The 15,214-nt window shown below is 31.5% G+C and overlaps 1 protein-coding gene across 4 annotated transcripts in view; it reads left to right on the top strand.

Annotated features, from left to right (window-relative positions):
- Positions 1-15,214, top strand: part of LOC114330483 (transducin beta-like protein 2) — a 517,566-nt gene that overhangs the window by 715 nt on the left and 501,637 nt on the right. For all 4 annotated transcript variants that reach the window (XR_007698451.1, XR_007698450.1, XM_050652545.1 and 1 more), the window contains exon 2: positions 6,279-6,491. Coding sequence is in view for 2 of the 4 variants with exons in the window: in XM_050652545.1 (XP_050508502.1) it covers positions 6,279-6,491 (213 nt within the window). In the remaining 2 variants the exon portion in view is untranslated. The remainder of the gene's footprint in view (positions 1-6,278; positions 6,492-15,214) is intronic.

The following is a 15,214-nucleotide window of genomic DNA, read 5'->3' as shown; positions in this document are numbered from 1 at the left end:
ATGCCTTTGCCTTGCGACCTCTCTTTCAATTCAATGTTTTTATTAGTTGTCAGTGAAACTAAATGAGCACCTGGTACATTTTACAATCACCAGTAAATCAGTAAGCGCACTTTTTCAATAATAATTACGATTTTTTTATGAAATTTACATAATTAGCTCTGAACTTTAACCTAGTTATAAATTTTTACTGTTACTTCTGACTTGTCTCATCTTGTCTTTTGTACATACATTCAGCAATGAGGGCCATTGAGACTTTCATGCAATAATAGCTTTTCCTGTTACTTTTGATCCCTGTAAGTACTTATAGTATTATAGTAAGTATATTTCATTTGAATTTGCCAGTTGCTTAGTTACCATAGTTACCAATTGTGAATCCCACTTCCAAATTCAAGATTTCAAATAAATTCTTATTTTAAATTATTAAATTATTTTAAACAAAACTTGTCTCGAACATATACAGTGAAACTTGGATAATTCGAATCTCAGGGGACTCTTAAAATAATTCGAATTATCCAAAAATTCGAATTAAAAAATAAATCTACAAAAACAACGATTACCTACAAAATCACCTGCAAATGATAAATATCAGTAACTGATCAGCAAAAAAAACAGTAGTTGATCAGTTTTATCGCTTGGAAATGTTTTTGTTCCTATTCTTGCCCGAGTTTTGTCAACCTAAAAAAATGGGCCAACAAAATTTGGCCAAAAATACCAATGAAAACATTTGCAAGCTATAAAAAAGACAGACTTTATTTTTTTCCCAAGAGATCGGAAATTTTTAGCTGCGTTTTAGAATTCAGCTTCTCAGTAATGACAAAAGATTCTAAGATATTCAGAAAAGATAGTAGAAAAGTTCAAATTATCCAAAATATAATTCGAATTATTCACGACTTTTTACCATTACTTATATAGGAAATGCTCTAGGGACCAGAATAAAAATTCGAATTAAAGAAGATTTCGAATTATGGAAGTTCAAATTAAACAGGTTCCACTGTATATACAAAATTCTTAACTTTTCTGAAGGACCTGATGAATAATATTTTTCACTTCTATTCACTTTTTGAGCTATCCTTTTCCAGTCCCTCACCTTCACGAGTTAAAGGTCTTCTCCACTTTATTATTCCACCTCGATCTGGGTCTACATCTTCTTTTGGTACCGACTAATTGTCTGGTCATCACTAGATTGGGTATTCTGTTCACTGCGATGCTTTCTACATGTCCCAACCATTTGATTCTTTGTGACCTGATGAACCTGGTAATGATAGGTTCTTTATACAAAGCCATTAGTTCGTTGTTGGTTCTTCTCGCCCATCCATCTTCTGTCTTGTGTCCTACAAATATGCATCTCAATATTTTCCTTTCCCATGATATATGTACTGTTTTATATATGTATGCGGAGTTTGCCTTCTATAGAAACATATTCATTCATTAGGGCTCTTAAACTACCTAATTTTTCATTCTCTTTTGCTATTCTGGCATCGAGCTCCCATTTCTCTTTTTAATTTTCATCAAATACTACCACCAGGTATTCAAAATTGTCTACCTTTTTAAAACTATTGCTTTTACATACCTTACAGTTAAGCCTTTTTCTTCTGTCCCTCCCATGATCATATTTGGTTTTGTCTTTGTAGGGCTTTTCATCGATTGTCATTTCTTTCGAGCTTCCATCATGTGTCACATAATATTAATATATCTACATCATACGTCTTTGGTTTGTATCATTAGCAATACCAATAGCATATGACGTAGATATATTAATATTAGATGACACATGACTGTAAATGAAAAGCCCTATTTAGCTCCAATCAAGTCCAATCTGACTTTCTGTGCTTCTTCAATAATTATTATTTTCTCTCTTCGCAATTTTCTTTCGCCACTCTTCGCAATTCTTTTTATACAACTTTATTTCTATTTTATCGAACAGTTCTTTTCTCTTTTGTTTGTGTAATACCTAGCATTCCCTTTGTTTTTTCCCATGCAGAGTCCTTCTGTGATAGATAGTATTTTTAATTTTTGCTAATTTATCCTATGCATTTTTTATTGAATTCATAATTGATCTCAGTATTTTCCACTTAAAATATATTTTATTTTAATATCAGTTAGGTACATTATGGTATTTCCCTTTCATGAAAATATTAGCATATTGTCCTTCTAGATATTTTAGAAATAAAAAATTAGTTAAACCTGTTCAGGAAAGCTATTATTGTCTTATAAATGAAGACATGGATCTGATGCACATTAGACATCACACAGTTGGGTTACATTTCTTTTATTAAAAAATAATGCACCAGGGACTCTTAAAGTAATAAGTGCTCTGTAATTGTTTCAAGCTGTTTCTGATATTTTTTGGACAAAAAACAATGGGAGAATAAAGTTATTGATAATAGACCTACTTAACCATTTTACTATTTTACATTGTTACAGTACTTCTCATATTACTTCATGTGTAGATTCTTTAACACCTTACTGCGTAGAGACACTTATAAACTTACGTTGAGTGTGTTACAAGGCATAGATGTCCCATAGTGAACCTTTGCCACAGTGAGTTACAACACAGTCAATGCAGCCAACTGTTAGTGCAATACGAAGACTATTTGTGTCGTAACGCAGCAAAGGTATTAATCTAGTGTCACATAAAAGATCCCAGTTTACTGTACTGATATATCAGGTACAAATAATATCAAGTTAAACTAGACAGCACAGAAGATAGAAAAGGGAGGAATGAACTGATAGGAAGTAAATAAATTGTGCGGAAGTTGAGAAACCCCATTGGATGAGGGAGGAATCCCCAAACATTTTCATCGCCTTCTCTTCAAGTCTCTGTATGTATTCTAAATTCTACGTATTCTGGTCTGCTATATCTAGAACTTTTTGATTTGTCAGTAATTTTTTTGTTCATCAAAAGCCTGTTACACTGTTGAACTGATCTGTTGTGTTTTCTATAATCACATTATCACATGGTTGTATCTAATACCATAACAAATAAAAGACAATGACAAAATACTATTTCAAACTTTTTTTAAGTACTTACATGTCAAAAATGGCTTAAAAATAGTGTCTACCCATATAGTAGCCATAAATAAATCTGCATAAATGGTTAAAAGAAGTGTGTTTGTTCCCTTTTTTTATCTATACCTACCATTTAAAGGGGCTTTTTAAGTTATACTTGATATTTAAATGGTTAATCGATTTAGATCTTTATATCATAATAACCTATATTCTGGAACCTTTTCTATAAAAATTTTTTCTGTATATTTTATGTCTCATTTGTGTCTCCAATATGCAAGGTATTCCTTTTAACTATTCATTGTTTATAAGATCAATATGGTCATGCTGATCTTATGTTTCATAGAACATTTTATCTTAGTCCTATAAATATTCAACTTTGAATTGAAATTATTCTGACTTGTATAAAAAGAGATCTTTTTCATATTTTTTACTGGGTATGAGATCATGCTCTATTCCCACACTACCAACTGTGCTCCTTGAATCACAAAGAAACCACTGCCATGACTAATACAATTGTTAGTTCTCATCAGTGAAAACATTCTTCAAATGGCAGAGGTAAATGAAAGAAACATTTGATTTTTTTACAAGAAACAAGAGATAAGCTATTTACTTACTAATAGAATATTAGAATTCTATTTTTCTGCAAAGAATAGCCTAAGAATAGCTTGTGGTTTTTACAAGCCTTATCAATTATTTTTCTTAGTAAAAGTTAAAATAATCAGCCATAGGCACTCTGCCAGGTATAAAAACATGACTTATCAAAAATACCAAACTATTTGCATAAATTGAATGAGTAATATGTTTAGAAAGTACCTACAGATAAAAATTTAAAACAACATACTTAGTTCCCTTCAGTCACTATCAGAAAGTATGCCATTGTTTTTTCTACCACCTTATTAAAATTTATTACTATTTGATATGCACTATCATATCTTAATGTATTTAATTCATTCCTACCTCTGCATATCTTCTTATGATTGATTCGCACCAGGCAAATGCTTGTTTTCAAAACAAACATGGGTAGGACATGATTTTCTTTTCTGATATGCTATCAATTTGTAAACACAAACACATAAAGTGTGGTTATCTGTTATTCTTATTATCTGTTCTAATCTAACCTTGCTTTTGTTATTATTTTAATTCTAGTCTTAACTTTGTCATAAAGTTGGTGTTTGTTATAGCATTTATAATCTTTTCATTTTATACTTAGCATGTAAATATGTATTGCCCAGTCTACTGAAATTTTGAATTATTCCTGCTGACCAAAATTATACCTAAAACTGATTCAATATTCTTATGTTCTTTTTGTACCAAGTTCGTTAGTTCCATTTTAATGACAAATATAAGTCCTTAGGGTACTTTATCCCGTTAAGGTTTTTCTTTGTGACTATATTACTTCTTATTTTTAATTCATTTTTGACTGATATTCGGTTGTTGTACCTTCGGTTGTTGTTTTTGATGTATTTTCTGCTTGTTTATTTATGTCATAGTCCCATCTTAAGTTTGGACGTTGTCTTGGTCTCTTGATGCCTCTTGGATACCACATTGTAATCCTAGTCAACCATCTATTATCAGCTCTTCTCACTTAATGTCCTGCTCACTGCCAGTTTAAAGATTTGATTCTGTTGATTCCTGGTTTTCTGTTCATTCTATTCTTTTCCATTCTCTCTTTGTTATGTCTAACATGCGTCGTTTCATTGAACATTTTAGCGAGTTTCACTATTATTTATCTCTTTCTTTAGTGTCTAAGTTTCGCAGCTGTATGTCATGATTGGTAGAATATACTGTTAAATGGTCCCTTCTTCGGGTGGAGTGGCCTTCTGGATTTGAATATTAGAGCATTTTTACCAAAATATGCCCAAGCCAATTTCATTCTTCTGTTGATTTTTGGAAGTAAGGGACCAGATTTATGTATTACTTGTTCCAGGTATACATACTCATCTACTACTGCCTTTATGGTAGTTTTCTTATATTTACCTACTATCTATGTACCTTGTATCTTTTATTATACTATTGTTTGTTTTTTAACCAAGAGGAGTGATTCAAATTTACCGTGCCGTAATGCTTGTTTCTAATTGGTCCAACTGCAGGCAAGTTTACTCCACTGTTATTAAATTTTGACACTAATGACATTTATGAAATTTGGACACTTCTGTCATTTTATAGGTTAATTATGTATATCGGCGTTCTTTTGTGTTTTCTGCATTATTCCTTTAATTTTTAGATTGTTAGTCTACTTTTATATAAAACAGTTGTTTTTAGAACTCTTTAGCGATGTGTTAGTATAATATAATATGAATGGATTATCATCGAAAGATGATATGATCAACGAAAAAAGAAGATGAATTTGGTGACTTTTCTAGTAACTTTCTTGGGCGTGAATCTGTCTTTTTAGTTTACTGCTCTTGGTTCAAAAATCAACTATAATAATGATTGACCCCTTCTCTCTCTCTTCAGATGGTTTGAGACGCTCAAACTATCTGAGGAGATGGTTTGAGCGCTCATCAGCAGGAATCTTTCGTGCAGCAGTTTCCAAAGCTATGATTGCTATTTGGATTGCCAACCTTCGAAATAAGGTGGCACAATAAAAAGAATAATGTTGAATTTGACTTACATGTTGTTTTGTTGTTTTCAAATATGCAATTTAAGGTAGGTAGAATAAACATTTGGTTTGCTATTTCTGATAAGAAGTATATAAGCATGATCAAAGATTTTTGACAAATACCCATAATATTATTTTTTGCAGAACAACACAAGTAATAAAATGGTGAAGTTTTTTAATAGCAACATATTTTAACTGAAACCAGTTATATTTATTTACTATTATGACATGACATTTTCATTTCCAAATACATATGACATAATATATGTCTTAGTTAACTCATGAAGCTAGCTTATCAAATCTAAAGTTAGTTTATTAATAACTTCAGTTAACGTCCAATTAATGTGAATCCCTAAAGGCACGTATCCACTATGTAGGCGCTCCGCGCTTCTGCAACTGCTCCACATAGTGGATACGTTGGTGCTCCCGGACCGTGTCAGAGTGCGTGCTCTGGCGCTCCAATCGGTGGCGGTTTATATGTAGAGGAGCGCATGCCGTATCGATTGGAGCAGTTGCAGAGAGCGCCAACCTAGTGGATACGTGCCTTAACACCAATTGTCAAAACGTAGCACTATTCAATAAACAGCTTGAAGCAAGAGCCGTCAATTTTAACATAACCATGAAATGAGCGTTTTGATGACTGTATGTTATGTTTCTTCCGCTTCAGACGAAAAATCAACCGTCTATTCCGAAAAGAAAAAAGATTTGCCGCAGGCCGGGAAACGTAAGAAGAAGACCGTCGAAAATAGATGGACTGGAAAACACGACAAACATTCGTATTCTAATCCATGGCTTTTAGTTTCGCTAAAAGGTCATACTGGAAACATTCTGGATATGGACTTCAGCAGTAATGGCAAATATATGACTTCATGTGACGACGGTTAGTAGATATATATTAGTTTAATGACACCTTAAATCACTTGCATAAAATCACTCATTCATTAGCACCCGAATACTTTGAAATAGTTAATAATGAACACAATTATACAAAAGAAATCAAAAACACCCGATACCAGTATTAAAATCATACACATATTTTTGAGCTTAAGATTGGAACATTTCCAGTAAAGAGGCCTGTTATTATTCGAGCTGATTCCTTCTTGTTTTCCGCAGTAGTTCAGCCCTATTAGCACATGTCAGTCCTATATACCATGTCATGGAAATGTCCATATATACTTTCCCTCCACTGAGAGTCCAGGTATATTTTTCCTTCAGTAAGAGTTACGTTATCGGATCCACACGTCTTCCCGTCACATACCGCGTTTTTTGGCACTGTTACTGCTCTGGAGAGGAGCAGTTTTTAGCTGATCCTATTCTGGCAAGTCAATCAGATTTTCCATCACCGTATGTTTAGCTACCATCATTTTTAAGTCATTTAAGGTTCGTCCTGAATATAAATGTAGAGATGTTAATTTGATGCTATTGACCCTCTTGTGAAAAAATCACTGAGAATGACAATTTTTGCGATCTAAATTGTGCCGTGGACAATTCCACGATGTTTTTCTAAGAAATTCATCAACTACACACGCCATTTTAGCATTAAATTTAATTTTATTATATTTACGCCTGTTATCCCAATAAACGACCGTTTTGGAGTGTAATTTCCAGGGGCAACTCCAAATTGCATGAACATTTGGATTTAGGTTCTACTTACCCTCCACTTCAAAGTTGAATTTGTGCCGTTGCTTTTACTTGGGGGGTGACATTTTCCCCTTCTCGGGGGGTGAAAAACGTTTGTTTAAAATAAGGCCGGAAATAGATAAATTGACTTACTTTAAGCACCTTTTGTTTTATAAAGTTTATTTGCGATTAAAAATGTTGATTTTTCGACAAAAAAACTACGTTTTCAGAACGTTTTTCAAAAATAACTCAAAAAGTAAATTTTTTATCGAAAAAGATATTATTAGCAAAAGTGTAGCCTATAAAAAAACGAAAAAAAAATGGTGTACCAGTAAAGTCTACAAATTGAGTAGAAGCAAAGTTGTAGCTCATGAAAAATACGTTCTTATTCGTCTAATTCCAAATCGAATAATTTAACGCGAAATCACCGAAGAAAAAAGCGTTTTTCGGGAAAACCGTATAATATTTTTAAAGTATCGAAAAAAAGCTTATTATTTGTTTTTTACATTAGTTTACAGCATCAAAAATAAACGAGTTACACTGAAAAAAATAGTTAGCCCCTTTTTTTGGTAAAAAAATCGTGAAAATCTCCTTCTATTTAGCACCCTAAATGAAATTAATCGTTTGGCTTTACCATCAGTGCTTTTTTTTAAAACATGGTTTTATAGTAAAAATAATTTTTCTAAAAATTTTTGAAAAATTTCATTTTTTCAAAATAACTTAAAAAGTATTAGTGATAAGAATAATCTTAAAGAGTAAAAAAATGTAGGTTTTGCTATTATAAATATGCTAGTTTCATTTTGTTTCTCCGTAAGACAAAAATTGGTTAAGATATGGCTGTTCAAAATTTGCATACAATACACTTGTGATTAGTGACCCATTCAAGCTTTCTCAATTATAACCCTTTCAAAAATAAACACTTTAAACCGGTGAGACTGACAGATGTCATATTAAAAATGGATAGGTAAGTAAATTGTTTGTAAAGCGGAAGCGATTAATTTCATTTGGGGAGCTAAACACGGTGAGATTTTCATGATTTTTTACAAAAAAAAGAGGGACTACTTTATTTTGAGCGTAACTCGCTTAATTTTAATGCTAAAACTTTTGTTAACAATTAAAACAAGGCTTTTTATAAACACTTTAAAAAAGTTTAAATGGGTTTTTCCCGAAAAGTGCTTAATTTTTCGGTGATTTCACCTTGAAATATTCGATTTGGAATTAGACGAATAAGAACGTATTTTTCATGAGCTACAACTTTGTTTTTATTTGATTGATAGACTTTACTGATACACCATTTTTTTTGGGTTTTTTATAAGCTACACTTTTGCTAAGGATATTTTTTTCGATAAAATATATACTTTTTGAGTTATTTGCGAAAAACCGTCTGAAAGCGTAGTTTTTTTGTCGAAAAATCAACATTTTCAATGGCAAATAACTCGAAAAGTATTGACTTACGTAAAAAACTCTATAGAACAAAAGTTGCTTAAAATCAGTCAATTTATCCAATTCCGGTCTTATCTTGAACGTATGTTTTTTCACCCCCGAGAAGGGGTGACTGTCACCCCTCAAGTAAAAGCAACCAACAGCACAATTTCAACTTTGAAGTGGAGGGTAAGTAGAACCTAAATCCAAATTTTCATGCAATTCGGAGTTGCCCCTGAAAATTACACGGTATCGCCGAATATCCCGTTCATTTACTGGGCTATGTGTTAATACCGGGTGTGCCAAAAGAACCGGAACGGTGGAATATTTCGCGAAATTTATAAATATCCGATCGAAACTTTTTAAAAAGTGTTAGGTAAATATTTTTCAAAAATATATCTAATGACACCAAACATATACCCCCAATCCCACAGTCTGTGGGTGGAAAGTGGGACAACTTTAAAATCTGAAGTGGAAACCCCCATTTTTGATTGCAGATTTGTATTTCTCATGAAAAAATAAGTAACTTTTATTCGAAACATTTTTTCGAATTGTTGATAGATGGGGCTATAATCGGAAACTACATTTTATGGCGATGCCCTAGGAAAATTATGGAAACAGTCTAATATCTCAAGAAATACACTGTGAAATGAAAAATCAAAAAACAGGTGTTTAATATTTTTCAAAAAGCTATCGATTGATACCAAACACTGGGGGGTTTGGAGATACCAAACTTTAAATAAAAAAATGATGGTTCCCATTTAAGACTTACAGTTGCTCCACAAAAGTGGTGCGGTTGGGAAGTTCTGTTTGGTGTCATTTGATAGATTTTTCAAAAATATTAAGTATTTTTTTTTATGATTTTTGATCAGATGTAATCATAGGCACGAAAAACGGGCACCCTACAAAATGGGTCATTTTTGATGGCTTGTATTTCATTGACCTGTTGTCCAATTTAAGTGATTTTTTTTAATATGTTATAGCCTTATTCTTTGACAATAACCCTGTAATAATATTGTTGCTAGACAGGAAATTGTCATTGTATACCGGGTGTACCAATCAAACTGTATTTTTTTTTTCGAAAAGTTCGAAACACCCTGTGGAATATCCTAGCATTAAAAAATACTGAAATTAAAACCCAACTATAGCCTCAGGTTTTCTTAACATTATGTATTTTGATTCATTGGCTTATGTGGGATAATCAAAAAGTTAGGTACTTTAACAAGTAGCAATGTACTTCATCAGTTTCTAAATAAATTAAACATAAACGACAAACTTTAAGGGGTAATTCTGCATGGAAAAAATAATGACCGTTTGTTTTATAAACATATGTACGCAAATGCTTCGTTTCTGAGATACGGGATGTTGAATTTTTTCTTAAAAATTGACGATTTATTTATTCTAAAACCGGTTGAGGTATGCAAATGAAATTTGGTAGGTTTTAAGAGAAAGTTATTGCGCATTTTTTGACGTACAATTAAAATTTTTATATTTACCATTGGCGTGCATACGGGTCATACTACCCGGTCATGTTACCCATATGCACGCCAATGGTGAATATACAATTTTTAATTGTACGTCAAATAATGCGCAATAACTACCTCTTAAAACCTACCAAATTTCATTTGCATATCTCAACCGATTTTAGAGCAATAAATAAATCGTCAGTTTGTAAGAAAAAATTCAACAACCCGTATCTCGGAAACGGAAGCATTTGCGGGTATATGTTTACAAAACAAACGGTCATTATATTTTCATGTAGAATTACCCCTTAAAGTTTGTCGCACTTATTTAGAAACACCCTGTATTGATGAAGAACGTGGCTAGTTGTTAAAGTACCTAACTTTTTTATCATCCCACATAAGCGAATGAATAAAAAAGCAGAATGTTAAGAAAACCTGAGACTATATTTATGTTTTAATTTCAGAATTTTATAAATGCTAGAATATTCCACAGTCCACGTCGATAGCGTCCAGTCGTTAACACAATGTAGGAGATTGGTTAGAGTAGAGCGGCCAGACACAAATCCATGTTGTTGTGTTCGAATGACATGTTCCTGGAGAAGGAATTTAGTCATCTCCTCATGGAAGTCATGGAATTTAGTCATGTATGTAATATAGTAGCTTATATATATTATAATGTAACACTTACACTTAGGAAGATCCTAGCTCATATATGACTTTAAAACTTACTGTTGCCTATAAACATCAGATGAAATCCAACCGTCTTAGAAAAAAAATCACCTAAGTAGACTATTTACACCTAGAAATCTGAAGATATGAATAGAAAATGTTGAAGCACAATGAGAAAGAAGCAAGAAATTGGTGGAAGATATTTATGGTTTGCCAAAAGTAGACAAAAAGAAAATTCATGCTGACAAGATTAACTCTTTGCACCAGTGGTGGATCTGGACATTGTTGTGTCTTTGGTTTAAACATGTCAGCTAATATATTTTTATGTTTCAACAATTTTTTTCCTTAATTTTGGACCTTGCTGCAGGGGGAACTTCCTCATTTTCCCCGTCGTGTATCCGACACTGCTTTACACTCATAATCATGCTTTAAAAAGTTTAAAACAAATAACTAAGATTTTGTAAACTTTTTCCACCGTTACGCCGTATCTCGCCGCATTAGTATAGAACATAGTGGCAGAAATACGATGTCCCTTGTATGGGGACATATGGGCACAACGGTATAACGAGTGATGTCCCCGCGCGGGGACATATGAATGAGTGAAAAATGTTTTAAAACACGATTAATGCCTGCACACAGAATAGTTTTTCAATATCGTTTCATAAATTGTGTCTCTTAGGGCAAATTCACATGATAAGCGCTTAACGCGCGTTTTGATAATGCGCGATTGCAACTACATACATTTTATATACATTTTATTCAGGTCGTTCACATGCTAACGCTCGGTTAATGCATAGTGTGGTCATGTGAACATGCCCTTAATCGTGCAATTTAAAGATAAATGCAAACGAGATAAAATATCATAATTAAAAATTTTTTAGCCGCTGTACGACTAATAGACCAGGGCGGATCTGTAAAAATATTAGTACATTTGGACGTTGAGAGGTAACAAATTTTTTTGCAGAAATTGCTTGAAAATAACTCAAATAATAATATTTGAGTTATCCTCCCTCTCAAAAAGGTCCGGAACATTGTTTAAATAATCAAAATGTCAAAAAATGAAGGAAAAATTCGATTTTTTTCTTCGCTTTATGATTATAACTTTAAAAATATTCATTTCCGAGAAAAGTTGTACTGACATAAAAGTTGCATAATTAAATTTCCAACAATATAGAATTGGTTAAGAATTTAAAAAAAGGTCACCCTTGTTGCAAAATAGCAATAATTGCGAAAAAAACTATACAAAAACAAGTATTGGCATTTTACGTTTTTTCAACCATTTATGCTACACTTAGGACCTTCATATTTCACCCAGAAAAACTCTATGATACAGTAAAACAATACTGTAAATTTCATTAAGATGGGTTTAATAGATTTTGCAAAATAAATTTTGCAATCCAGCTTTCGCAAAAAAAATTCGTTTTTTTTAATTGTTACAGGACTTAAAATAAAGCAGATAGCAAGTTGAAATTTTTTTTGCGTATAGAAGTGTACTGTACCTTTTATTTGCAATTTGCAAAATTAAAATCGATTAACTGCCACGGCGTCAGGAATTTTTTTAAATAAACATTAATTATTGGTGCTACGCGCAGGACAGCGGATAGTTTGCTCTGATTGGGCATTTCAATGACCTTTGATAATGATTGATACATTTTAATTTTTATTACATTTCGATATAAATAAATAAATTTGTTTATTGCAAAATAAAAACACATACTATCCTTTGAAATAACACTTTTTTTAGCAAAAACTTTCTTTGTTCATATATTTTAACTTAGAGAAAACTGCCTTACTAATAAAACACTCGTATTCAAAGGTTATTCCGTATTTATATCTAGAATAGTTATCCTAAGTATAAGGTAGATATAATACGAATACCAATAAACTCGGTATAAGTTAGTTATAAGTATTCCCACTTTATTCTGAAATAATAGTTTGGCAACTGCGCAATCTTCTACACAAATGCATAAAACAACGATATATTGGGTGAAATATGTGAGTTTTGACTTTTCTCTACAACTGACAAACCAATTTCAGTCATTTGTTGATGAACTACCCGCAGTTGCTTTTCTCTTTATGAGTCGTATAAACTCAAAAAATGGAGATTTTCAACATCAAATTTTACTTCATAATTTTTTGATGGGCTATGGCCGTTGTATTTTCTGCTATATTATAATAAATCGTTATTTCTTGTATGTTGAGTTTGAGTATTTCATAAAATGGCTTCGAATAAAAGAGAAATTTGTATTTTCTGCTATATTTTAATAAATCGTTATTTCGTATATTGTATGTTGAGTTTGAGTATTTCATAAAATGGCTTCAAATAAAAGACAACCTTGCATTAAATGGGAAAGTGAAGAAAAAGTAAACAAATTGATTTATTTTACTTATAAATGCAATGTAAATATGTTAATTTCAGCATATTTTGAAGAATATTGTGAGAGATTTTCTACATATCATAGAAAATAAAGACCTTATTTTTCTTGTGGAGTGGAGGATAAACCTCCTCCTAGCTTGTTCACAATAAGTGAATCACCTACTAAGTTTTCTAAAAACCTTACATCATCTTTAGGAAACCGGATTTTTGTTCTGCATTCTTTGAAAAGGAATTTATGCTTTCTTTGAAAGTTTTCCTTTTTCGTGTATTTTCCATCATGTTAATTAAATTATCAACTTCCTCGTTAGCCGCAATACCTCTTAGATACATTTTTTTAATATATACCTACTCTCAAAAAATAATATATTTTTGTCTCTGATGACTTTGACAGTCACAAAATAGGTTATATCAGACTTAAACAAGGGTGTGGATCGGTATAAACTTGGACTAAATTCTTATACCAAGTATAACCTATACCTAAGTTATTCCATGTTTATTGGTAGTGATTTTGCCTATACCTGATTTATTCATAGTATAAGTTTTATACTTGGTTTATTAGTAACAGTGTAAAGTTTATTATTTTTAAACATATGCAATTGTTTAAACAATATTTCACAAACAATAATAAAATTAGTTTGATTTTTGTGGAATTAAAATATTAAAATACAACAAAATATAGAGTAAGAAAATAAAATATTAAATAAAGATTAGAAGAAATTTTGATGAAAATCAACTTGTGTGAATCGAACACGCTGTCCTGCACGCAGCACCAAAAATTAATGTTTATTTTAAAAATTTCCTGACGCCGTGGTAATTATTCGATTTTAATTTTGCAAATTGCAAATTAAAGGTACAGTACACTTCTATAAGCAAAAAAAAAATTCAACTTACTATCTGCTTTATTTTCAGTCCTGCAACATTTTTAAAAAATGAATTTTTTTTGCGAAAGCTGGATTGCAAAATTTATTTTGCAAAATCTATTAAACCGATCTTAATGAAATTTACAGTGTTGTTTTAATATATCATAAAGTTTTTCTGGGTAAAATATGAAGGTCCTAAGTGTAGCATAAATGGTTGAAAAACGTAAAATGCGAATACTTGTTTTTGTATGGTTTTTTTCGCAAGTATTGCTATTTTGCAACAAGGGTGACTATTTTTTAAATTTTTAACCAATTCTATATTATAGTAAATTTAATTACGCAACTTTTATGTCAGTACAACTTTTCTCAGAAATGAACAGTTTTAAAGTTATATTCAAAAAATCAATAAAAAAATCGAATTTTTCCTTCATATTTTGACATTTTGATTATTTAAACAATGTTCCGGACCATTTTGAGTGGGAGGATAACTCAAATATTATTATTTGAGTTATTTTTAAGCAATTTCTGCAAAAAAATTTTAAGCAATTTCCGCTAATATTATCTGTATATTATTTTCAAAGCAGTTAAGCGGCCTTTGCTGTTGAAGGTGAAAAGTGATAACCTTGTTAAATCCTAATTATTTATTTACTTATCACAAAAAATTTAATTGTTGTATACTTTGATTGCCGCTTGCTATTTACTTGCCACACGTAAATCCTGGGTTATTGACATGCCTAGACTCTTGTATGCCCGGTCGTAAATATATTCAAAATATTTACTTTTTTAGTTATATTTATATGTTTATATTGCGATGTTATTAACCTTAAACTAATTTCTTGGTATGAAGTTGACACAACAAATCTGTTCTTGTTGAAGAATGCACATTTAAAAAAATATATGAAATAGTTTTCGAAGTATCTCATTTTATAGATCAGTTTTTCAAGTATCACCATTTTCTATTGATCTGTTCGATATATTATGTCCCAATACTGAAGATATTCTTCCTCTTGATAAACAGTTCTGCTTGTTCATTGGTGGATTGATACCTCTATTGAAGGTTGTCACTCTCCATCTTTTGCGCGGTTGACCGATACTTCTTTTACCGGACACGCACCAACTCGCAACTGTTAATGACAAATAATTTCAAATCAAAATGTATATCGGCCAATTCGTAACTTTCCTACTACCTGAC

The sequence above is a fragment of the Diabrotica virgifera genome, chromosome 5, assembly GCF_917563875.1.
Source record: "Diabrotica virgifera virgifera chromosome 5, PGI_DIABVI_V3a".
Lineage (NCBI taxonomy): Eukaryota > Metazoa > Arthropoda > Insecta > Coleoptera > Chrysomelidae > Diabrotica > Diabrotica virgifera.
This window is presented reverse-complemented; position numbering and strand designations above follow the sequence as displayed.